This window comes from Pseudophryne corroboree, chromosome 4 (genome assembly GCF_028390025.1).
Source record: "Pseudophryne corroboree isolate aPseCor3 chromosome 4, aPseCor3.hap2, whole genome shotgun sequence".
NCBI lineage: Eukaryota > Metazoa > Chordata > Amphibia > Anura > Myobatrachidae > Pseudophryne > Pseudophryne corroboree.
Window position 1 is genome coordinate 934,926,100 of NC_086447.1, and position 27,277 is coordinate 934,953,376.

General features: G+C 45.2%; 1 protein-coding gene across 1 annotated transcript in view; it reads right to left on the minus strand.

Annotated features, from left to right (window-relative positions):
• USH2A (usherin) overlaps positions 1 to 27,277 on the minus strand; it is a 1,656,840-nt gene that overhangs the window by 1,501,653 nt on the left and 127,910 nt on the right. The window contains exons 6-8 of the mRNA XM_063919430.1: positions 9,049 to 9,233; positions 3,353 to 3,574; positions 1,046 to 1,139 (exon numbers count right to left, since the gene is read on the minus strand). Of these exons, the coding sequence (XP_063775500.1) occupies positions 1,046 to 1,139; positions 3,353 to 3,574; positions 9,049 to 9,233 (501 nt within the window). The remainder of the gene's footprint in view (positions 1 to 1,045; positions 1,140 to 3,352; positions 3,575 to 9,048; positions 9,234 to 27,277) is intronic.

The following is a 27,277-nucleotide window of genomic DNA, read 5'->3' on the forward strand; positions in this document are numbered from 1 at the left end:
TGCTCCTCTTCCCCACCTCCCGATGCATGCATCTTCCCCACCTCCCCATGTGCTCCTCTTTTCATTCATCTTAAAAAAGGTGTTTGTTTTTTTTGATATTTATTTTAATATTTTTCATTTCTTTTTTAACTGACATTTTTTATATGTATGTAACAGGCATGTGGCTGGGGATGTGATAGGGTGTGAGAATCAGAAGATGAGAGATTTTGTGAGAGTTTTCTGGGGGGTTTAAAGCGGCAATCATTTACACAGCAAAACCAGGCTAATTCTCCTGTGTAAAAGATTGCCGCTTTAAAAACAACAACCCAGAAAACGTTCACAAAATCTCTCACTTTCTGATTCTGACACCCTATTATATTCCCCCAGTGGTGTGTCGGTATATCATGCGCCTGCACCGGGTGATAGGTGTTCATGGTACTGTACACCTCAGAACAATGGCCCTCATTTCGAGTTGATCGCTAGCTGCTTTCAGTCGCAGCGCGGCGATCAGGCTAAAATTCGGCATTTCTGTGCATGCGTATGGGCCGCAGTGCGCACGCGCGAAGTACTTTCACACAAAACTATGCAGTTTTACACAAGGTTTTGCGGCGCTTTTCAGTCGCACTGCTGATTGGTGAGTGATTGACAGGAAAGAGGCGTTTCTGGGACGTAACTGACCGTTTTCCGGGAGTGTGCTAAAAAAACGCAGGCGTTTCAGATTAAAATGCAGGCGCGCCTGGGGAAACGGGGGAGTGGCTGGCCGAACGCTGGGCGTGTTTGTGACGTCAAAGCAGGAACCAAACTGTCTGAAGTGATCGCAAGGAAGGAGTAGGTCTGGAGCTACTCAGAATCTGCATGAAAATAGTTGACAGCAAAACTGCTAACCTTTCGTTCGCACTTCTGCTAAGCTAAGATACACTCCCAGAGGGCGGCGGCGTAGCGTTTGCACTGCTGCTAAAAGCAGCTAGCGAACAACTGGGAATGAGGGCCAATGTGCAGTGTTATCTAGCAGCATTTAATGAACGGTAAGTACATGCAGGAAAGACAGTAGTGCTGATAGTCTTACATTATCTCCGTCAGTGTAGCTCGTCGTGTCGCAGAGGCACTTGTAAGGCGAAACACTTGTGTCACAAGAATTAGCGTGCCCGTGGCAATTACACCTACAATTGTAATAGAAATCGTTTTCTGTAAGCATTGACAATAACATTATACATTATTGATTACAGTAAAGTCTAATCCACTAATACACTGTAATACAGTAGAGGCCTATTTATTAACATTATTTTTACTAAAAAAAATGTAAAAAGGGAGTTTTCTGTTTTCACCCCCATTTCACATTATTTTAGTTTCACTCTAATGTATTAAATGGCTTTTGGAACAGTTTTCGTGGAAAAACTGCTCCAAACTCTTTAGTTGTCATTTTTTAAGTAACCCAGATCGCATTTCCTATACTTATATAATGGGAAATGCGATCTGAGCCGAATTTACTAAAAAAAAAAACATGTGAGAAAACACTACAGTGTGTCCTGTGATAATAACGCCGGCTCAGGCTGGCGAGATCACAGGGCAGCACTGCGATAAGCAGCCATTTGCCCCCCAACGGAGAAATCTGTGTGGGACCGGGCTCCGGTGATCAGCTATGTGGGTCTGATGGACACAAGCTGATCACCTTTAAAAAACAAACAAACAAAAAACATACTTACTGGTGCCAGCAGCCGTGGATTGGTGCAGGCACCGGGTCCTCCATGTGCTGCGCTGTGACCCCTTTTGCAGCAAAGTGACGCTGTAAAGCAGTAGCTCATTTTACAGCACAGGGAGTCACAGCACAGAAGCAGGATCCGGCGCCCGGCAGCCTCTTGGAAGCAGCGGACACCGGCTCCTGGGACTGGGGGGAGGGCTGCTTGTGGTGTGGGGGTAGTTGCAATGGGGGGAGGACCCCGGTGGCGGCGGTAGCGGCGGACAGCAGCACATGTTCAGCAGGACATCGGGTATTTTTAGGATTTCTTTTTTATTTTTATGAAGAATACCCCGATGTTGCTGCGGAGAGGCATCGCAGGGACAGGGCTTTCTCTCAAGCTCTGTCCCTGCATATCATAATTTATACATCCATGCGCTGTACTCAATTATCACATTGCAAGTTTGGCAGATGCGGACGGTGATAAATCGGCCCTTTAGTCTTTCACAGTCTAGTAGATGGGGGGGTCTGCTCCCTACACCCTTATTTATCTAATTTGCCCCTTATAAGGCCCATCAGACAGTCCACATGCCCTTTATATAGCATCAGACTTCTGTAAATGCTCCTTACATGCCATCAGATGCCTCCACACCCCTTATGTGCTATCATACTACTCTACATGCCCCTTACATGCCATCAGATGCCTCCACACCCCTTATGTGCCATCATACTACTCTACATGCCCCTTACATGCCATCAGACACCTCCACATACCTCTTATGTGCCATCATACTACTCTACATGCCCCTTACATGCCATCAGACACCTCCACATACCCCTTATGTGCCATCATACTACTCTACATGCCCCTTACATGCCATCAGACACCTCCACACCCCTAATATGCCATCATACTACTCTACATGCCGCTTACATGCCATCAGATGAATCCACACCCCTTATGTGCCATCATACTACTCTACATGCCCCTTACATGCCATCAGATAAAGCCACACCCCTTATGTGCCATCATACTACTCTACATGCCCCTTACATGCCATCAGACACCTCCACATACCCCTTATGTGCCAACATACCACTGTATATGCCCCTTTTGTGCCACAGACACCACCACATACCCCTTATGTGCCATCATACTACTCTACATGCCCCTTACATGCCATCAGATGCCTCCATACACCCCTTATGTGCCATCATACTACTCTACATGCCCCTTACATGCCATCAGACACCTCCACATACCCCTTATGTGCTATCATACTACTCTACATGCCCCTTACATGCCATCAGATGCCTCCATACACCCCTTATGTGCCATCATACTACTCTACATGCCCAATATTGTAATAAAGAAAAATAGTCATTACCTTATGATTATTATGAACCTTAAAGATGATATTTTAGGAAAAAGGGTAGTGAGATCCCAAAACCACCCCATGTCCTTGCCAGTGTCTCCAACCTCTCTCCCCCTGCACCCCCTGGCTATGTCACTGGTAGGCAGCCAATATGAATGGATGAATAACACGTGTCAGTCATTTTACACATTTCTAGTAAGAGGATGGGAGTGATTTGGGGTCCGGCCACACAGTGGTTACAGACACTCTACAGTATGTCGGCGATAGATCCACTTTGAAGAACCAACAGTTTAATATTCTGATGTTAGTGTCTATGGCTCACCTTCCGCTGACTGTAATCTCACGTATTCCATAGTAGCGGTGTCGGGGGCTCACCGCAGGGTCCTGTGTGTGATGTTGGCCGATCATCTGGATCCTCACCAGAGAGGCTGTCACAAACTCCTGGAGCTCACGTGTTTGATAAAAGTCATTGTAGCCCGGGCGATGATTGGGTTCTGGCATCAGAAGACTCAGGGTGACATTTCCCTGTGAGATCGGAGGGTCCCTGGGAATGTGCAGCAAATGGAGATATAAATTACCCCAACATCTCTCTTCACAGCATGTATCCCTTACTATTTTTTGGGGGGGTTATGGGGCTCTTTGGTTCTTGACACAAACTGTAAGTTAATAGTCATTACTATACAATGCAAATGAGTCTTTTCAGCATAGAATTAATATGGATATTAGATTTACCCTTCTGTCGAATGTAAATGTTGTGTAATATACCATTAGGCTCTTTCATTGGGATGGCAATCATTAATATAAATACAGGTATGAGTGGGATCTGTCAACCAAAAACTATCATCAAAATTCTGTTCTATTTTCTTTACTTTAATGTTCCAAACATGAAAAAGGTAAATTGCTAAGAATTTGAGTATAAAAAAAATCTAAAGTAAGTCACGAAAAAACACGTCAGGGATCATTAACCTTTCAAAGAAGGAACTTTCTTCAGCCGAGACCTCGGTTTTAGATAAAGGACTGAAATTTGCTCCAACTGAGAATGTCAACAAGTTTAATTTATTCATAGATTTGAATAAATATATAAGAAAGTTGACCATTCAACGTCATTTTCTGAAAAACCCAGTACCCAAATTATCATACGAACCAAAAGCCAAACCTTTAGTCTCCCTCCCTTCGAAATTCTACCCAGTAGAGTCTAAGGGCAACCACCTGGAAATATTTTACGAATCAGTTAGAGACGATTTCAGAGATATGAAGGTTCACAGTAAGAAATATACCCATAATCTTAGCACTCAGGAATTAAAAGCCATCAAAGGTTTGAAAAAAGATCAAAATCTCATTATAAAGGCAGCAGATAAAGGAGGATCGATTGTTTTACAGGACAGACAAATGTATACAAGTGAAGCTTATAGAATCCTTAATGATGCCAATACATATGAGAAACTGAATCATAACCCTTTGGTAGAATTTCAGGAATCTATGCAGACACTGTTACATAAGGCGAATAACTCAGGCTCCATCTGTAGAGACGAATTAGATTATTTAAATACCAAACAGCCCATCATACCTGTGTTTTACCAACTACCCAAAGTCCATAAGGATAGGAATCACCCTCCGGGGCGTCCCATCATCGGGGGAGTAGACTCTTTGACGGCTAATGTCTCGCATTTTGTGGACATCAAATTACAACCGTATGTTAAAGAGTCCAGATCATACCTCAAAGACTCCGCAAGTGTCATAAGACTATTGGAAGATCATGTGTGGTCTGAGGGGGACTGTTGGATCACTGTAGATGCGCAAGCACTGTATTCTTCTATCCCCCATGACAAAGGTATGAAAGCTGTTAATGATGTACTCAAGAGAGATCCCAATAAATCACCGGAAGAGATTGCTTTTATTCTTGAGTGCATCAAATTTATTTTGGAACACAACTTTTTTGAATTTGATGGTTCATATTTCCTGCAGAAACAGGGAACAGCCATGGGTACTAAATTCGCACCCTCATATGCTAACATATTTATGAGTGAGTGGGAAGCACAATATGTTTACGGCACTTGTTATGAAAATTCCTCCATTAGGTTCTACAGGAGGTACATTGATGACCTCCTGTTCATCTGGCATGGTGATGACCTGAGTATTGACAAATTTATCTTGCATTTGAATACAAATGATGTGAACCTTAAATTCACACATAAATCTAACAGGTCTGTGATTGATTATCTAGATCTGGAATTAGAAGGGTCCAGTTGTGGCAAGATATCCACCAAAACCTTCTTCAAAGAAGTAGATGCCAATAGCTATATACCCACATCCAGTTGCCATCATCCAGCTTGGAAGGAAGGCGTACCCTATTCTCAGTTTTTGAGAATTAGGAGAAATTGTACCAGGATTTCAGATTACTGGTCACAATCTGAGGTTCTTAAGAAAAGATTCATTGAACGTGGTTACGACCCCGGGTCTATTGAAGAATCTAGGGATAAAGCATCTCGACGTGAAAGAAAAACTTTACTACAAGATAGAGTAGCAAAAATTGATGGTTTCTCCGGTTCTAACAGACCCTTCATCACGCAATATTGCCGTGATGCAGGATCCATAAGAAAGATCATGGAAAGACACTGGGGTCTTCTCTTAAAGGATCCAGTATTAGGACCCAGTCTTCCTAATAAACCCTGTATGGTTTATAGAAGGGCCAGTAATCTGAAGAATTTACTAGCACCCAGCCAACTTAAGCCCGTTAAAGAGCCGATCAACTCCACCAGATCTACATTGGGGAACAGGGGGGGCTGTTTCCCTTGCTTACATTGTATATGTTGTAAATACATGTCAAAATCTCAATTCCAAGTCAAACTGGATAATGGTTTTCTTTATAAGCTCAAGGATAGAGTCACGTGTACAACGGAATATGTGATTTACAAGATCGATTGCGGTTGTGGTCTATCATATATAGGGAAAACCAAAAGACAGGCTAAAATTAGAATTCAGGAGCATTTGAGAAGTATTAAGAACAAAGTAGTCTCACATAACCTTCCAAGACACTTTAAAGAAGTGCGTAACTCAGATGTGAAAAATTTCAGCTTTACCATTTTGGAATTAATTAGGCCTCATAATAGAGGAGGCAATATAGACCTAACATTGTCTCGTCGTGAAACCTTTTGGATTTATACTCTGAACACAATGTCACCTCGAGGGTTGAATGAGGGACTCGATATTGTATTGTTTCTTTAAATATAGTATAGTTGTCCCCTTATAAACTCTGTTTCGGGTATATGTGTTATTGATTTAACTTTTGGTTCTTAGTAAATTGCATTACTAATGGGTCAGGCTTTTTGTTTTTGATAAAGAAGTTATACTGGGCTTTCATAAGACTTGTGGAATTGAAATAATGTAAAGGAACAGTACCTTTATGGACTCTTATATGGACACTCCACAGGGGAATAGACTTGACTCTATTTGTTGAGCACTTTTCTCTATAAATTGTAACTTGCAGATAGTTATTGGATATATGCAAAGGCTATTGAATTACTATCTGGATATATATTATCCAATCCATTATGGTTGCAAAGAGATATTAGGGATTAACAGACACTTTTATATTCACAATATTATGGTGATATACCCAGGATGGTATGTTAGCCCATTTTTAAATATTAAGTAGCATATTTTCATATGGAATTAACTACTCTCAAGGGAAACCCTCGTTATAAATTAAGATAGTAGTTTAAATAGAAGTATAATGAGCCACATCTTTTTAGGGATGATATTAAGCTAGGATCCATTTAAATATTAATATTAATAATTTACCTTAATAGATACTATTACATTCACTTTAATAGACACCAAGTGTGTTTTCTCAATTTAGTTATGTCATAATTATTATATAGAGATGACAGTATGTTCATTTTCTAATTGCGTTCCACCATCGGGTTGGTGGAGCGCAAACGTCACTTCCGGAAGTTCAAAAGGAGCGCCTGGTATCGGTTCATATTGTATTAATCACTTATGTTCCAGTGGCATCTGCTGTCCCTCTGTGCCCTATGTGTGGCCGCTGTGTATGTCAGCAGCGGCCACAGATTGGGCTGTGTCCCGCTGCTCACGTTTGCGGTCCACCGCCGACCAGTAGCGCGAGTGCTACTTTCGCCGGAAGTGGGTAATAGGCGTTCCACCGGTTCATTTGGTGGAACGCATAAACGCGGTGTTCGTCTTTCTATCTTTGTATTAGTGATACCGGCGCCCTTATTACTCACAGTGCAATAGTTATTCATAGGGTTTTTGAAACCTATTTTTATATATTAAATTGTGATTTATTTCACCTAAACACTTTATATCTCCATAAAGGGTGTCAGTAATGTCACTTCCGGTCAATTTGATATATTTCTTAAATTAGGTATAACACTCACGTATTCACAGAATTATCTCTTCACTAGAAAGTATATAATATTTACTTATTCCTATGTTCCTGTGTTGTCTCCAATTGAGCTGGCAGATTGTTAATTTACAAAAAAAATAATAATAATAATTTTGATTGGCCATCATTCTTCAGTGGGAGTGGTTAGTGGTATATAATGCCCCACCATTCACACAGTCAGTCAGTTGCCCTTGGGAGAGCACATAGGAACTACTGCTGTATCTGTAAGTATAGGACTTGGTCCCCCTTTTTTCAATTAATATTTATTTTTATTATGAGAATCTAATTAATAGTAGTTTATTTAATTCTAATCAATTAGTAATTGGATAGAAGGGGAAAAGGAGGAAAAAGGGATAGAAAAATAATAATAATTAAAAAAAAAAAAAAATCCACCCTAATAGATTATATCAATTAATGATTTTCAGGTGGCCTATTTCTCTCACACATCATTATTTTGAGGCTCACCCAAAGTGGGTATGTATAATGACTTTGCAAATTAGTCTTGCTAAAATTATTGAGTGTTTCCAATTATATTTAGACATAGAGAAGGTTTTTTTCTTTGTTTTTGTTTTTTTTTATAAAGAATTTATCTCTCTATGTATAGGATATTTACCCATACACCATTTGGACCAGCGTGTTTTTTGGAAAGAGGTCCATTGCTAATTTAGTCTGTAAGTAATATATATGCTGAGTACATAATGGTACTTTTTCTATGAGAAGGGAATGTAACATAGTTATAACATATTGTTTTGTAGAAAGTGTTCAACACTATTGAGCATTAGAGTGTTTCAACCCATTGAATTCATATATGGTTGCTTCATGGACTGACCATTTGGTATGTACTTTATGGAATCTTTCATCTTCATGTAATTTGTTATTATCATCTTATCCCTATGGAACGGTGTAGTAAAATAACACACTGCATGTATAGTAAAGTTACACAATATGTCACTCTCCTGCATATGTTCTCTGACCAGCTAGTATGGAACATCCTCATCTCCTGCTCGATCTATTGAATATCTAGTATTTTAGTTTAACAATTTTCTAATAAGTATAAATTTATGTATTTTAATTGTTATTGTTAAATTGTAATATGTATATTTTTGTTTATACATTATAATATGTATGTTTTACCAGCTGTGTTGACCATCCCTCTGAAGAAGTCCACGAAGGACGAAACGCGTCAGAGTTGAAGACAGAAAGAAAAGAAACCCTACACTATTGTACATTTGACATATATTGTGATCTGTAATTGTGAAAAAGGGTTATCTCTGTCTAGATTGGGCAATACTTTGCTTTTAATAAATTGTGTAAAGCCATAATCATTTGGTCAATTTTTAGTTGGTAACCAGTTTAAGTGATTGAGAGCGCCCTCTGATTTAATTTGCTGGAGGTGTTGTTTTGTATGGTCCTCACTAACAGGAGGATCGAATTAGAGGGCTGCCGCACCAGCGCAGTAATTAGGTATAATTGCGTTTTGATAAAATCATATATGTTTAACTTCAAACATGTAGTATACTGTATATTTTATCTAGTCCATTGCTTATTAATTATATATACTATGCAGAGAAAGTATATGCTCTGTGCTACAGAATGTTGGCAATTCACCGTACTTGGGGAGCTGGAGACAGTTGACGGAATCTGGATATTCTAGACGGCCATTATCCTCCATTCCAAAAACGTCACAGTCACTTGCGAAATACTGCCAGTCCTCCCAGGCTGCGCTCATGTGTTTTTTCCTTTGGATTACTAAAGCTTTGGGCATTGGGCTGTAAAACCGCACACTGATGTAAAATACCTGAAAGCGACAACAAGCAATAAGCTACAGGAAGATAAGATTTTGTAAATCACAGTGAGAGGTGCTCAGTTCTGTGCGTTAGCGTTAGCATGTCACCAGAAAATATACACAATTATATAGGACATTCCCCAAACTGATCCCTGATCAAATGACCCAGGGGTCAATTTATTACTGGGTGAAAAAGCCCTATCTCCATCACCAGGAGAGACAGCATTTGGGCATGTCATAGATCCAAGCCACTACATGCAACCCTGCTGAGGAATTTTAAGCTGCCAGAGCAATAATTTATCATAATAACTTGAGTTACCCCGGGAGAGAACAGTAGTATATGTGCTTGGGTTACACCAGTACAGGACAGTAGTATATGTGCTTGGGTTACACCAGTACAGGACAGTAGTATATGTGCCTGGGTTACACCAGGAGAGAGCAGTAGTATATGTGCCTGGGTTACATCGGGAGAGAGTCGTAGTATATGTGCCTGGGTTACACTGGGAGAGATAAGTAGTATAGGTGCCTGGGTTACACCAAGGGAGAGCAGTAGTATATGTGCCTGGGTTACACCAAGGGAGAGCAATAGTATATGTGCCTGGGTTACACCGGGAGAGAGCAGTAGTATATGTGCCTGGGTTACACCGGGAGAGAGCAGTAGTATATGTGCCAGGGTTACACCAGGAGAGAACAGTAGTATAGGTGCCTGGGTTACACCAAGGGAGAGCAATAGTATATGTGCCTGGGCATGTTTTTATTTATGCACAGCTTCCATTTTATAACAAAATATAAACATTACAATCATATTTACAATTATATACATAATAAATAAATAGAGATCGTTACATCATGATATTTACCGTTTACATAACTCAAATATGTTTTCCATCACTTTATCATACTTTCATTTTAAACATTTTCCTTGATCCACATAATTTCTGTGAATCCATTTCAGGGAACCCCCCCAACATTTCCCACTTAGCTGACTCAACATTTAACACACATTTATCCATCTATCATAAACCCTCCACCTCCATACACTCCCACATTTATCCACAATCCTACCTTCATTCATACCTTTCACCCTCCATACATACTGGACTACCAACAAATAATTATAACTAGAGTAACATATCTGCATATTTTAAGGTGTATGCAAACCCCTTCTTTAAAAAAAAGAAACAACAAAACCTAATCAGCTGAGAAAAAGTGACCAGGACAGAAAAGAACCTGAGACTGAAAAGAGGATATCTTCCACCACCCACTAAGGGGGTTTCAACTGGCGCCACAATCTGGACCAGCTGACAGTGTCCAATCTCTTCTTCTCCAGATCCATCATCCGACTCACCTCATGAAGAATACGACCCACCACCTCTTCACAGGGAAGGACTTTTCCTCTCAAACTAACCAGACACCGTGCCTGCCATGTGTGGAACCTAACCGCTAAGCTGACTAAAAAAATTGTGCCTAAATCAAAGCCCCCATACCCTTTGAATGCCCTGTAGACCCATTCCGGGTAACTGAGCCCCGAAAGGCAAGGGATGCCTATGGCACCCGACACTGTTTTGTAAACCTTTATGTTAAAGGGACATCTACAGAAGAAGTGGTCCATGGTCTCCTCCTCCCCTTGACATTCCTCCCGTGGGCAAACACGTTCATCGGCACTTCTAAATTTGATGTTTCCCCTAACATAAAGCTTCCCTTGAAAAGAGAACCAGGCAATATCCCTAAACTTCAGAGGCACCCTCTGGGAATTTACCAGATTCAATCCTTCTGTGAGAACATTACCTGGGCATTCTTTCAGGGCCAATGGGACATAAAAGTGGGAACACAAGACCCTCTTCCCCAACTCCTTTCTCGAGAGATCTCTTATATCACCCACCTGCAGGCCCCATCGCCTAATCACTTTCAGACACTGGATCACATAGATCGGGAGGTAGCCTCTCTGAGCCCGAAAAATTCTCAGTTTGCCATCCTGTAACCATACTCTAATAAAGGGAGACACCCATTCCCTAAAGCCATTTACCCACCGAGGGGGCGTCTCTAAGCAGAGACCACCGACATTTAGCTTTAAGAAAGCTGTTACAAAGAAGACTACGGGGTTTACCATATCCAAGCCCCCTTCTGCCCTCGGTCTGTAAGTGATACCTCTTTTCACAATGTTCATCTTGTTCCCCCACAAAAGTAGAAAAAACAAGGAATTCATTCTAGTCCACAAAGATTGCGGCAAAAACATACATAGCTGACATACAAAAACATTGGGATCAGGTAAGTTTTACACAGGTCCACCCTTTCCCTCAGAGAGAACTTCCATCCTATCCAGCTCTTTACTTTACAGGTTGCACCATCCAGTTTCCCGACCCAATTTGTACTTGCATAGTCACCATGATCAAATTTGATGCCCAAGATTTTTATACATTGACTGGCCCTGGGGAGGCTGTCCGGAAGATCAAACTCGTTGCCTTCCTCCCCCATCCAGAAAGCTTCACACTTGTCCTGATTGATTATGGAACCCGAAGCACTTGAATATTCCATGATCAGTTGGTCTACATCACGTGCCTCTGCCACCGATGACAGGACTACTGTGACATCATCAGCATAGGCTACTACACTCAAAGGAAACTCTGGGTTCAGCTGCACCCCTTCCAACATGCCGCCCTCAACCCTTCTTATAAAAGGATCGATTGCAAACACGTACAAAAGAGGGCTCAGGGGACACCCCTGACGAACACCAGAGTCTACTGGAAATGCAGGCCCTACCCAACCATTCACAAGTGGGAAGCTCTCGGCCTTTTTATACAAAACTTTCAACCAATTTACCGCCCTTATAGGGAAACCATACCTTTCAAGTAAGGCCCACAGGTACTCATGATTGACCCGATCAAAAGCTTTAGACTGATCCAATGCAAGCAGAAACTTATTCAACTTTCCAGCCCTGCACCTTTCAAGAGCCTCCCGGACACCAAGGACAGCAGTAAAGGTACTGCGGCCCTTTACAGTACAGTGCTGGGAAGGCGAAAGTACAAGCTCTGAAAATTCCCTTAGCCTGTTGAAAAAGATTTTTGCCAGAATCTTTCTGTCCGTATTGAGAAGAGCGATGGGGCGCCAGTTCTCAATATGGACCGGGTCCTTACCTTTGGACAGCAAAATAAGAGCTGACTGTCTCATGGAAGGAGGGAGTTCACCCTCACCCAGGCTAGTATTATATACTTCCGTAAGACGAGGAGCCAGGATATCTGAGAATTCTTTATAGAATTCAGCTGTTAAACCATCTGGTCCTGGAGATTTTTTGGGAGTTAACCCGCCAATTGCCTGTCTGACCTCCTCCACACCTATTTCGCTGTTCAAACAGTCAAAAGAAGCATCTGGCTCCACAAGACCAGGTGTCTCCCTCAGAAATGCCTCCATCGTTTCTCTGTCAAGTGCCTTCGCAGACAAGAGTTCAGCGTAATAGGACCTGATGACTTTTAGGATGCCTTCTTCGCCCTTCTGAAGCACACCCTCTCTATTAACAAGCCCTCTTATCTCTTTAACATCAATCCCCCTTCTACAACTCTGGTAGGGATCCGGGGAGTGGTACTTTCCGTAATCCCTCTCCAAAATCAAAGAAGATAGACGGCTATACTGATGTTCTCTCATCTGTGATTTCACCTGGGAGATTTCCCCACTATCCCCCTGTTCAGAGATCAGGAAATCTAATCTCCTTCTTAGAGTATAGTAGGTATTTTTTTTAACCAAGTTTCTTTTGACTACTAGCCTCCTGAAAAGACTTCGGGCTCTCTTTTTTACTTCCTCCCACCACTCCGATCTACTCCAACCAGCCTCCAACAGTGACTCCTGCGCCTGAAAAAACTCCCTGAAAGACTGTCTCACTTCCTCTTCCTTGAGAAGCTCAGCATTCAGACGCCACAAACCCCTTCCTTTCTGGAAGGATTGCGAGGCATTCAAAACAAAACTTAAGTACCCGTGATCGGAGAACTCTACAAACTTTACCTCTGAAGGTAAAGTGCTTGAGGACTCCTTAACAAAAAAACCTGTCTATTCTAGATCTGCGCTGACCACAAAAGTAAGTGTACCCCGTGAGGTCTGGTTGATGTTTAACGTGTACATCAACCATACCTGCCTGACTAGCCATACTAACTAAAAAATTCTCATCATAGCCCAGCCTCAGTCCTCTGGAGCCTCCCCTGTCTTTTGGCCTAATGATGGCGTTGAAATCGCCCCCAAAGATGACTTGCTGGGCCGTGAAAAGAAAGGGTTTAACCATTTCAAAAAGACATTTCCTATCCCAGCAAGACTGGGGGCCATAGATATTGATAAGCCGGTTATGTCCTCTTAAAGTGACATCCAAAATCATACACCTTCCCACTTGTAACTCAACAACCTTGCGCACGGTTACCATGTCGGTAAAAAGTACCGCCACCCCACCGTACGGCTCAGCAGCAAGAGACCAAAAAGAGGGCCCGCGCCTCCACTCACTTTTAGCTTTGTGAAGGGCTGCTAATCTGTTGATCCGGGTCTCTTGTAAGAACAAAATGTCCACGTTCTGGTTGTCAAAAAACTCAAAAGCCAGATACCGAGCACGTACGGATAACACGGAAGCCACATTCATTGTGGCACATCGAATAGGATGGGGATCCATGGTTCCAGATTGTTGAAATGGACTATGCACATACATTACTCTAGTTATCACCACCACCCCCAACACCACAATCCATACATGCCACCCCATTCACTTCCTCAATCACAACCACATACACACCCGCACCAGCCTCTTTAGGACCAGGGTCAGGGGGTTCCCTTGCATCCAGTGACCCAGGGCCAGACACATTATTTTGATTGCTCTGACTGTCAGATTCACTCTCTGCCTCTTTCCCTATCACCATCACTTCCTCCTCAGCAGCAACCACCTCCACACCTACCTCCTCATCCTCAAACAGTGGCTTCCCAAACTCCTCCTCCTCTTTTCTTTGCTCCAATTCAATCCCTATTGGATCCCACTCTAAACTTTCTGCTGCAACATCCTCTATTTCACTGTCTGTATTCCCTTCTCCCTCCTCCCTCCTTCTCTTCCCTACCATCTTAATTACTTCTTTCCTTTCTTTGTTCTTTCTTCTCTGTCTTCTAGGTTTAAGTCTTGGTTTCCCTTTTTCTAGAACCACTTCTCCCTCATCTTCCTCATCTGTCAATACGCCAAACCTATTTGAAAGAATCACCTCTTCCTCCACTTTCCTCTTTGTTGTTTTTACACCTTTTTTTCCCACCTGAAACCAGGATTGGGACTGGGATTGAGGCTGGGATTGGGCCTGAGGCTGAACTTTGCTTCCTTCTGACACTATTTTGCCAATTTCCCATGACATTTCTTTCTCTTTGTTCACTTTAACTACTCCACCCCTAGTAATTCCCATTTCTGAACTACTACCTTCCTCAAAATTCATGCAACCCCTGTTGTTATGATTTGCCATGGGGCAACGACTGTAGGGATGTCCCATCTCCCCACAAAGGTTACATTTCACCTTATTACATGTTCTAGATGTATGTCCACTCTCTCCACACATCGAACATTTCACACCCCCACAGTCACCACTGAGGTGGCCAGCCTCACCACACTTAAAACATGTCCTTGGTTGACCAGTATAAAATATCTGCACCCGGTCTCGACCTATGTACGCAGCAGATGGAATATGATGCATACCGGTCTCCCCAGGATACAGACGTACACTGGCCAACCAAGCACCTCCCCACACTCCCATTGTGTGGTCCGTTTTCCTAATGTCAGATTGCAATTCACATTGCCTGCTTAACCAAAACCTGATATCTTCCATAGGTATAGATTCATTGCGCACCAGGATGGTCACTTTTATGTCATTTTGCTTCTCCATCAATTCCGCCTCATACTTACAGTAACCATTCTTGTCCTTGTTTACAGACCACTTTCTCCAAAAAATAAACAATGTTTCCTTATTATAAAAGCTGACATCATACTCAACAGATTTTATAGGGTGAATACAGGCATATAAATCTCTGTAAGTAACCCCAAGAGAAAAAATTAACCTTAGAAAATCAGTCTTAGGTGGGGGATCACCATCACCCACCCACCTAAACTGTACTAGGTTCCGTCTCACTCTCTGGCCACCACTACCACCACCAAATCTTGTATCCTTATTTCCAGAATTTTTCCCCATATCTGCCGCCTTCTGTGCATAAGACATTTCATCAGGGTTAGGCTTACCCGCACTCCCTCGGGCCTCCACCCTCTGTCACTGACAAAGAAACAAGAGGAGCTAAATTGACATTTTCACTTTGCAGTTTTCCCCCCACATTTTTATCCTTTCCTTCTGGAATGTCTTTAGAATTCTTTTTCTTTACTTCTGCACTGATTAACGACAATGCTTCCTTCACCCTGGCAGGAGCTGGAATGTTCCCATACATTGACTCTGCAATACTTTCTCACCAGCATCCAAAGTCTCTGGATCTAGAGCTGGCAGACCTTGAGCCAAACCATCAGTTATTACAGTTTTCCTTACTGCCATTCCCACACCTCCCTGCACTTCTTTGGACACAGCCTGCACAATTACACTAGGACCTGCATCAGATTCAAGCAAAATGTTAACAGGCTCATCCTCCATGCCACCCTGCGACCTGCATAGACCCGACGCCGGATCCTGCCCTCCGGTCCTCACCGGCCTGTCACCTATAACAGCATTTTCATTACTGCTACCATTGCCCGGCACCTTGGAAGCCACGGGTACCCCCGGGAATCCCCTTCTGACAACACCTGCACAGATCTCACCTTGCTTGGTGCACCACCAGGGATTCCCGAGCCGCCGTCTGCTCCCCTCGCCTCTGCTTCCGTCTCCATAGCAGCCGATGATGCTGTATCCAGAAAAACCACAGCCTCTTCCTGGACAGGCCCACTCTGGAGCTCATCAATAGCTGGGGATTCCACCATCTCCACACCCTCTTCCTTCTCCAGGTGAATCAACTCCTTTGATGAGGGTGTAACCTGATTTCTATGCACTGCAGTTAACTCCTTCCCTGCTGGTATGGAAACTTTTGCCTTTTTCTTCTTTCCTTCAGATTCCTTCAGAGATGTTATTCTGCCCTTTATATTACACATGGTTGCTTGTATTTCATCCATTTCACCCTGGATCCTGACCCGCTCCAAATTGCCAATTGTATTACACTTTCTCTTGCGAGCATAATACCGGGATTTAAGTTTAGCAGCTTCTGCCATTAATTCCTTTAGGCCTAAATGGACCCAGTAATCTTCCTCTGAAACATCATCATCACAGTCTGAGTCCTCTGTATCTGAGATATCTTCTGTTACATTGACATTAACCCCTTCCTTGCCTGGAGGCTTAGCCGCTGTGGCGACTGTACCATCCCCACCAGTAATCTTACTGGCAGAGGTGCCTTCCACAGGCTTAGGGGTACACAATCTTCCTGCCGATCCCTGCTGCTTCACAGGGGCTCCGGCAACACTGCTGGTACTCCTTGTAATCCGTGGCTGGCTGGCTGATTCCATCGTCCCTTCCTGTCCCCCAACCCCTATAGCTGGGGAAGGGGGTGGCGTGAGGGATGCCTGCCCCTTCTTCATACCTCTGGGACCCGAAGGCAGCAGCCATGGGCCCGGGCCTTCCACCTGCTGAAACTTCCACTCTCCCCCTGCTAAGAGCAGCAACTCCTGCCCAGGAATCCTGCATGGGGGCGGGCACTCTCACTCTGCTGCACTGCTAGGCTCTGGAGCTCAGGAGCTCCTGCACATACGTCTGCACACCGGAAGACAGCAGTAGTATATGTGCCTGGGTTACACTGGGAGAGAGCAGTAGTATATGTGCCTGGGTTACACCGGGAGAGAGCAGTAGTATATGCACCTGGGTTACACCGGGAGAGAGCAGTAGTATATGTGCCTGGGTTACACCAGGAGAGAGCAGTAGTATATGCACCTGGGTTACAATGAGAGAGAGCAGTAGTATATGTGCCTGGGTTACACCAGGAGAGAGCAGTAGTATATGTGTCTGGGTTACACCGGGAGAGAGCAGTAGTATATGCACCTGGGTTACACTGAGAAAGAGCAGTAGTGTATGTGCCTGGGTTACACCAGGAGAGAGCAGTAGTATGTGTGCCTGGGTTACACCGGGAGAGAGCAGTAGTATGTGTGCCTGGGTTACACCAGGAGAGAGCAGTAGTATATGTGCCTGGGTAACACCGGGAGAGAGCAGTAGTATATACGCCTGGGTTACACCGGGAGAGAGCAGTAGTATATACGTATGGGTTACACTGGGAGAGGGCAGTAGTATATGTGCCTGGCTTACACCAGGATAGAGCAGTAGTATATGTGCATGCGTTACATCGGTGAGAGAGCAGTAGTATATACGCCTGGGTTACATCGGGAGAGAGCAGTAGTATATGTGCCTGGGTTACACTGGGAGAGAGTAGTAGTATATGTGCCTGGGCTACACCTGGAGAGAGCAGTAGTATACATGCCTGGGTTACACCAGGAGAGAGCAGTAGTATATGTGCCAGGGTTACACTGGGAGAGAGTAGTAGTATATGTGCCTGGGTTACACCTGGAGAGAGCAGTAGTATACATGCCTGGGTTACACCAGGAGAGAGCAGTAGTATATGTGCCAGGGTTACACCGGGAGAGAGCAGTAGTATATGTGTCTGGGTTCAGTAGCGGATCTTGCCATGGGCAAGCAGGACTTTTGCTCGGGGCACCGCCTTCCAGAGGGTGCAGGGCGCCATACGGAGGGTGCCGCACCAGGGCAAGATCCGCTGCTACTGTGCCCCCCGCTGCCCGCTGCCCCCCGCTGCCGCTGGACGCTCTGAAGGGAAACTAAACGCATACGCGTCTAGTTTCCCTTCGTGAAGAGGTCCTTTACTATGCGGTGCGCGATGACGTCATCGCGCACCGCACATCATTTCAGTCTGTACAGGGGGGCGTAAATGACCACGGCACCTGTATGAAGCCACGCCCCCTATTGCCGCCCGGGGCGCACAGAGCCCCAGAACCGGCCCTGCCTAGGTTACACCAGGAGAGAGCAGTAGTATATGTGCCTGGGTAACACCGGGAGAGAGCAGTAGTATATACGCCTGGGTTACAGCGGGAGAGAGCAGTAGTATATACGTATGGGTTACACCGGGAGAGAGCAGTAGTATATGTGCCTGGGTTACACCAGGATAGAGCAGTAGTATATGTGCCTGCGTTACATCGGTGAGAGAGCAGTAGTATATACGCCTGGGTTACATCGGGAGAGAGCAGTAGTATATGTGCCTGGGTTACACTGGGAGAGAGTAGTAGTATATGTGCCTGGGTTACACCTGGAGAGAGCAGTAGTATACATGCCTGGGTTACACCAGGAGAGAGCAGTAGTATATGTGCCAGGGTTACACCGGGAGAGAGCAGTAGTATATGTGTCTGGGTTCAGTAGCGGATCTTGCCATGCGCAAGCAGGACTTTTGCCCGGGGCACCGCCTTCCAGAGGGTGCAGGGCGCCATACGGAGGGTGCCGCACCAGGGCAAGATCCGCTGCTGCTGTGCCCCCCGCTGCCCGCTGCCCCCCGCTGCCGCTGGCTGCTCTGAAGGGAAACTAAACGCATACGCGTCTAGTTTCCCTTCGTGAAGAGGTCCTTTACTATGCGGTGCGCGATGACGTCATCGCGCACCGTACATCATTTCAGTCTGTACAGGGGGGCGTAAATGACCACGGCACCTGTATGAAGCCACGCCCCCTATTGCCGCCCGGGGCGCACAGAGCCCCAGAACCGGCCCTGCCCAGGTTACACCAGGAGAGAGCAGTAGTATATGTGCCTGGGTTACACCGGGAGAGAGCAGTAATATATGTGCCTGGGTTACACCAGGAGAGAGCAGTAGTATATGTGCCTGGGTTACACCGGGAGAGAACAGTAGTATATGTGCCTGGGTTACACCGGGAGAGAGCAGTAGTATACGCCTGGGTTACACCGGGAGAGAGCAGTAGTATATGTGCCTGGGCATGTTTTTATTTATGCACAGCTTCCATTTTATAACAAAATATTAACATTATAATCATATTTACAATTATATACATAATAAATAAATAGAGATCATTACATCATGATATTTACCGTTTACATAACTCAAATATGTTTTCCATCACTTTATCATACTTTCATTTTAAACATTTTCCTTGATCCACATAATTTCTGTGAATCCATTTCAGGGAACCCCCCCAACATTTCCCACTTAGCTGACTCAACATTTAACACACATTTATCCATCTATCATAAACCCTCCACCTCCATACACTCCCACATTTATCCACAATCCTACCTTCATTCATACCTTTCACCCTCCATACATACCGGACTACCAACAAATAATTATAACTAGAGTAAAATATCTGCATATTTTAAGGTGTATGCAAACCCCTTCTTTAAAAAAAAAAAGAAACAGCAAAACCTAATCAGCTGAGAAAAAGTGACCAGGACAGAAAAGAACCTGAGACTGAAAAGAGGATATCTTCCACCACCCACTAAGGGGGTTTCAACTGGCGCCACAATCTGGACCAGCTGACAGTGTCCAATCTCTTCTTCTCCAGCTCCATCATCCGACTCACCTCATGAAGAATACGACCCACCACCTCTTCACAGGGAAGGACTTTTCCTCTCAAACTAACCAGACACCGTGCCTGCCACGTGTGGAACCTAACCGCTAAGCTGACTAAAAAAATTGTGCCTAAATCAAAGCCCCCATACCCTTTGAATGCCCCGTAGACCCATTCCGGGTAACTGAGCCCCGAAAGGCAAGGGATGCCTATGGCACCCGACACTGGACATCTACAGAAGAAGTGGTCCATGGTCTCCTCCTCCCCTTGACATTCCTCCCGTGGGCAAACACGTTCATCGGCACTTCTAAATTTGATGTTTCCCCTAACATAAAGCTTCCCTTGAAAAGAGAACCAGGCAATATCCCTAAACTTCAGAGGCACCCTCTGGGAATTTACCAGATTCAATCCTTCTGTGAGAACATTACCTGGGCATTCTTTCAGGGCCAATGGGACATAAAAGTGGGAACACAAGACCCTCTTCCCCAACTCCTTTCTCGAGAGATCTCTTATATCACCCACCTGCAGGCCCCATCGCCTAATCACTTTCAGACACTGGATCACATAGATCGGGAGGTAGCCTCTCTGAGCCCGAAAAATTCTCAGTCTGCCATCCTGTAACCATACTCTAATAAAGGGAGACACCCATTCCCTAAAGCCATTTACCCACCGAGGGGGCATCTCTAAGCAGAGACCACCGACATTTAGCTTTAAGAAAGCTGTTACAAAGAAGACTACGGGGTTTACCATATCCAAGCCCCCTTCTGCGCTCGGTCTGTAAGTGATACCTCTTTTCACAATGTTCATCTTGTTCCCCCACAAAAGTAGAAAAAACAAGGAATTCATTCTATTCCACAAAGATTGCGGCAAAAAACATACATAGCTGACATACAAAAACATTGGGATCAGGTAAGTTTTACACAGGTCCACCCTTTCCCTCAGAGAGAACTTCCATCCTATCCAGCTCTTTACTTTACAGGTTGCACCATCCAGTTTCCCGACCCAATTTGTACTTGCATAGTCACCATGATCAAATTTGATGCCCAAGATTTTTATACATTGACTGGCCCTGGGGAGGCTGTCCGGAAGATCAAACTCGTTGCCTTCCTCCCCCATCCAGAAAGCTTCACACTTGTCCTGATTGATTATGGAACCCGAAGCACTTGAATATTCCATGATCAGTTGGTCTACATCACGTGCCTCTGCCACCGATGACAGGACTACTGTGACATCATCAGCATAGGCTACTACACTCAAAGGAAACTCTGGGTTCAGCTGCACCCCTTCCAACATGCCGCCCTCAACCCTTCTTATAAAAGGATCGATTGCAAACACATACAAAAGAGGGCTCAGGGGACACCCCTGACGAACACCAGAGTCTACTGGAAATGCAGGCCCTACCCAACCATTCACAAGTGGGAAGCTCTCGGCCTTTTTATACAAAACTTTCAACCAATTTACCGCCCTTATAGGGAAACCATACCTTTCAAGTAAGGCCCACAGGTACTCATGATTGACCCGATCAAAAGCCTTAGACTGATCCAATGCCAGCAGAAACTTATTCAACTTTCCAGCCCTGCACCTTTCAAGAGCCTCCCGGACACCAAGGACAGCAGTAAAGGTACTGCGGCCCTTTACAGTACAGTGCTGGGAAGGCGAAAGTACAAGCTCTGAAAATTCCCTTAGCCTGTTGAAAAAGATTTTTGCCAGAATCTTTCTGTCCGTATTGAGAAGAGCGATGGGGCGCCAGTTCTCAATATGGACCGGATCCTTACCTTTGGACAGCAAAATAAGAGCTGACTGTCTCATGGAAGGAGGGAGTTCACCCTCACCCAGGCTAGTATTATATACTTCCGTAAGACGAGGAGCCAGGATATCTGAGAATTCTTTATAGAATTCAGCTGTTAAACCATCTGGTCCTGGAGTTTTTTTGGGAGTTAACCCGCCAATTGCCTCTCTGACCTCCTCCACACCTATTTCGCTGTTCAAACAGTCAAAAGAAGCATCTGGCTCCACAAGACCAGGTGTCTCCCTCAGAAATGCCTCCATCGTTTCTCTGTCAAGTGCCTTCGCAGACAAGAGTTCAGCGTAATAGGACCTGATGACTTTTAGGATGCCTTCTTCGCCCTTCTGAAGCACACCCTCTCCATCAACAAGCCCTCTTATCTCTTTAACATCAATCCCCCTTCTACAACTCTGGTAGGGATCCGGGGAGTGGTACTTTCCGTAATCCCTCTCCAAAATCAAAGAAGATAGACGGCTATACTGATGTTCTCTCATCTGTGATTTCACCCGGGAGATTTCCCCACTATCCCCCTGTTCAGAGATCAGGAAATCTAATCTCCTTCTTAGAGTATAGTAGGTATTTTTTTTAACCAAGTTTCTTTTGACTACTAGCCTCCTGAAAAGACTTCGGGCTCTCTTTTTTACTTCCTCCCACCACTCCGATCTACTCCAACCAGCCTCCAACAGTGACTCCTGCGCCTGAAAAAACTCCCTGAAAGACTGTCTCACTTCCTCTTCCTTGAGAAGCTCAGCATTCAGACGCCACAAACCCCTTCCTTTCTGGAAGGATTGCGAGGCATTCAAAACAAAACTTAAGTACCCGTGATCGGAGAACTCTACAAACTTTACCTCTGAAGGTAAAGTGCTTGAGGACTCCTTAACAAAAAACCTGTCTATTCTAGATCTGCGCTGACCACAAAAGTAAGTGTACCCCGTGAGGTCTGGTTGATGTTTAACGTGTACATCAACCATGCCTGCCTGACTAGCCATACTAACTAAAAAATTCTCATCATAGCCCAGCCTCAGTCCTCCGGAGCCTCCCCTGTCTTTTGGCCTAATGATGGCGTTGAAATCGCCCCCAAAGATGACTTGCTGGGCCGTGAAAAGAAAGGGTTTAACCATTTCAAAAAGACATTTCCTATCCCAGCGAGACTGGGGGCCATAGATATTGATAAGCCTAAGGTTATGTCCTCTTAAAGTGACATCCAAAATCATACACCTTCCCACTTGTAACTCAACAACCTTGCGCACGGTTACCATGTCGGTAAAAAGTACCGCCACCCCACCGTACGGCTCAGCAGCAAGAGACCAAAAAGAGGGCCCGCGCCTCCACTCACTTTTAGCTTTGTGAAGGGCTGCTAATCTGTTGATCCGGGTCTCTTGTAAGAACAAGATGTCCACGTTCTGGTTGTCAAAAAACTCAAAAGCCAGATAACGAGCACGTACGGATAACACGGAAGCCACATTCATTGTGGCACATCGAATAGGATGGGGATCCATGGTTCCAGATTGTTGAAATGGACTATGCACATACATTACTCTAGTAATCACCACCACCCCCACCACCAACACCACAATCCATACATGCCACCCCATTCACTTCCTCAATCACCACCACATCCACACCCGCACCAGCCTCTTTAGGACCAGGGTCAGGGCGTTCCCTTGCATCCAGTGACCCAGGGCCAGACACATTATTTTGATTGCTCTGACTCTCAGATTCACTCTCTGCCTCTTTCCCTATCACCATCACTTCCTCCTCAGCAGCAACCACCTCCAAACCTACCTCCTCATCCTCAAACAGTGGCTTACCAAACTCCTCCTCCTCTTTTCTTTGCTCCAATTCAATCCCTATTGGATCCACTCTAAACTTTCTGCTGCAACATCCTCTATTTCACTGTCTGTATTCCCTTCTCCCTCCTCCCTCCTTCTCTTCCCTACCATCTTAATTACTTCTTTCCTTTCTTTGTTCTTTCTTCTCTGTCTTCTAGGTTTAAGTCTTGGTTCCCCTTTTTCTAGAACCACTTCTCCCTCATCTTCCTCATCTGTCAATACGCCAAACCTATTTGAAAGAATCACCTCTTCCTGCACTTTCCTCTTTGTTATTTTTACACCTTTTTTTCCCACCTGAAACCAGGATTGGGACTGGGATTGAGGCTGGGATTGGGCCTGAGGCTGAACTTTGCTTCCTTCTGACACTATTTTGCCAATTTCCCATGACATTTCTTTCTCTTTGTTCACTTTAACTACTCCACCCCTAGTAATTCCCATTTCTGAACTACTACCTTCCTCAAAATTCATCCAACCCCTGTTGTTATGATTTGCCATGGGGCAACGACTGTAGGGATGTCCCATCTCCCCACAAAGGTTACATTTCACCTTATTACATGTTCTAGAAGTATGTCCACTCTCCCCACACATCGAACATTTCACACCCCCACAGTCACCACTGAGGTGGCCAGCCTCACCACACTTAAAACATGTCCTTGGTTGACCAGTATAAAATATCTGCACCCGGTCTCGACCTATGTACGCAGCAGATGGAATATGACGCACACCGGTCTCCCCAGGATACAGACGTACACTGGCCAACCAAGCACCTCCCCACACCCCCCATTGTGTGGTCCGTTTTCCTAATGTCAGATTGCAATTCACATTGCCTGCTTAACCAAAACCTGATATCTTCCATAGGTATAGATTCATTGCGGACCAGGATGGTCACTTTTATGTCATTTTGCTTCTCCATCAAATCCGCCTCATACTTACAGTAACCATTCTTGTCCTTGTTTACAGACCACTTTCTCCAAAAAATAAACAATGTTTGCTTATTATAAAAGCTGACATCATACTCAACAGATTTTATAGGGTGAATACAGGCATATAAATCTCTGTAAGTAACCCCAAGAGAAAAAATTAACCTTAGAAAATCAGTCTTAGGTGGGGGTCACCATCACCCACCCACCTAAACTGTACTAGGTTCCGTCTCACTCTCTGGCCACCACTACCACCACCAAATCTTGTATCCTTATTTCCAGAATTTTTCCCCATATCTGCCGCCTTCTGTGCATAAGACATTTCATCAGGGTTAGGCTTACCCGCACTCCCTCCACCCTCTGTCACTGAAAAAGAAACAAGAGGAGCTAAATTGACATTTTCACTTTGCAGTTTACCCCCCACATTTTTATCCTTTCCTTCTGGAATGTCTTTAGAATTCTTTTTCTTTACTTCTGCACTGATTAACGACAATGCTTCCTTCACCCTGGCAGGAGCTGGAATGTTCCCATACATTGACTCTGCAACTACTTTCTCACCAGCATCCAAAGTCTCTGGATCTAGAGCTGGCAGACCTTGAGCCAAACCATCAGTTATTACAGTTTTCCTCACTGCCATTCCCACACCTCCCTGCACTTCTTTGGACACAGCCTGCACAATTACACTAGGACCTGCATCAGATTCAAGCAAAATGTTAACAGGTTCATCCTCCATGCCCCCCTGCGCCCTGCATAGACCCGACGCCGGATCCTGCCCTCCGGTCCTCACCGGCCTGTCACCTATAACAGCATTTTCATTACTGCTACCATTGCCCGGCACCTTGGAAGCCACGGGTACCCCCGGGAATCCCCTCCTGACAACACCTGCACAGATCTTACCTTGCTTGGTGCACCACCAGGGATTCCCGAGCCGCCGTCTGCTCCCCTCGCCTCTGCTTCCGTCTCCATAGCAGCCGATGATGCTGTATCCAGAAAAACCACAGCCTCTTCCTGGACAGTCACACTCTGGAGCTCATCAATAGCTGGGGATTCCTCCATCTCCACACCCTCTTCCTTTTCCAGGTGAATCAACTCCTTTGATAAGGGTGTAACCTGATTTCTATGCACTGCAGTTAACTCCTTCCCTGCTGGTATGGAAACTTTTGCCTTTTTTTTCTTTCCTTCAGATTCCTTCAGAGATGTAATTCTGCCCTTTATATTACACATGGTTGCTTGTATTTCATCCATTTCACCCTGGATCCTGACCCGCTCCAAATTGCCAATTGTATTACACTTTCTCTTGCGAGCATAATACCGGGATTTAAGTTTAGCAGCTTCTGCCATTAATTCCTTTAGGCCTAAATGGACCCAGTAATCTTCCTCTGAAACATCATCATCACAGTCTGAGTCCTCTGTATCTGAGATATCTTCTATTACATTGACATTAACCCCTTCCTTGCCTGGAGGCTCAGCCGCTGTGGCGACTGTACCGTCCCCACCAGTAAACTTACTGGCAGAGGTGCCTTCCACAGGCTTAGGGGTACACAATCTTCCTGCCGATCCCTGCTGCTTCACAGGGGCTCCGGCAACACTGCTGGTACTCCTTGTAATCCGTGGCTGGCTGGCTGATTCCACCGTCCCTTCCTGTCCCCCAACCCCTACAGCTGGGGAAGGGGGTGGCGTGAGGGATGCCTGCCCCTTCTTCATACCTCTGGGACTCGAAGGCAGCGGGCCCGGGCCTTCCACCTGCTGAAACTTCTACTCTCCCCCTGCTAAGAGCAGCAACTCCTGCCCAGGAATCCTGCAGGGGGGCGGGCACTCTCACTCTGCTGCACTGCTAGGCTCTGGAGCTCAGGAGCTCCTGCACATACGTCTGCACACCGGGAGAGAGCAGTAGTATATGTGCCTGGGTTACACCGGGAGAGAGCAGTAGTATATGTGCCTGGGTTACACCGGGAGAGAGCAGTAGTATATGCACCTGGGTTACACTGAGAGAGAGCAGTAGTATATGTGCCTGGGTTACACCAGGAGAGAGCAGTAGTATATGTGCCTGGGTTACTCCGGGAGAGAGCAGTAGTATATGTGCCTGGGTTACACCGGGAGAGAGCAGTAGTATATGCACCTGGGTTACACTGAGAAAGAGCAGTACTATATGTGCCTGGGTTACACCAGGAGAGAGCAGTAGTATGTGTGCCTGGGTTACACCAGGAGAGAGCAGTAGTATGTGTGCCTAGGTTACACCAGGAGAGAGCAGTAGTATATGCACCTTGGTTACACCGGGAGAGAGCAGTAGTATATGTGCCTGGGTAACACCGGGAGAGAGCAGTAGTATATACGCCTGGGTTACACCGGGAGAGAGCAGTAGTATATACGTATGGGTTACACCGGGAGAGAGCAGTAGTATATGTGCCTGGGTTACACCAGGATAGAGCAGTAGTATATGTGCCTGCGTTACATCGGTGAGAGAGCAGTAGTATATACGCCTGGGTTACATCGGGAGAGAGCAGTAGTATATGTGCCTGGGTTACACTGGGAGAGAGTAGTAGTATATGTGCCTGGGTTACACCTGGAGAGAGCAGTAGTATACATGCCTGGGTTACACCAGGAGAGAGCAGTAGTATATGTGCCAGGGTTACACTGGGAGAGAGTAGTAGTATATGTGCCTGGGTTACACCTGGAGAGAGCAGTAGTATACATGCCTGGGTTACACCAGGAGAGAGCAGTAGTATATGTGCCAGGGTTACACCGGGAGAGAGCAGTAGTATATGTGTCTGGGTTCAGTAGCGGATCTTGCCATGGGCAAGCAGTACTTTTGCCCGGGGCACCGCCTTCCAGAGGGTGCAGGGCGCCATACGGAGGGTGCCGCACCAGGGCAAGATCCGCTGCTGCTGTGCCCCCCGCTGCCCGAAGCCCTCCGCTGCCGCTGGCT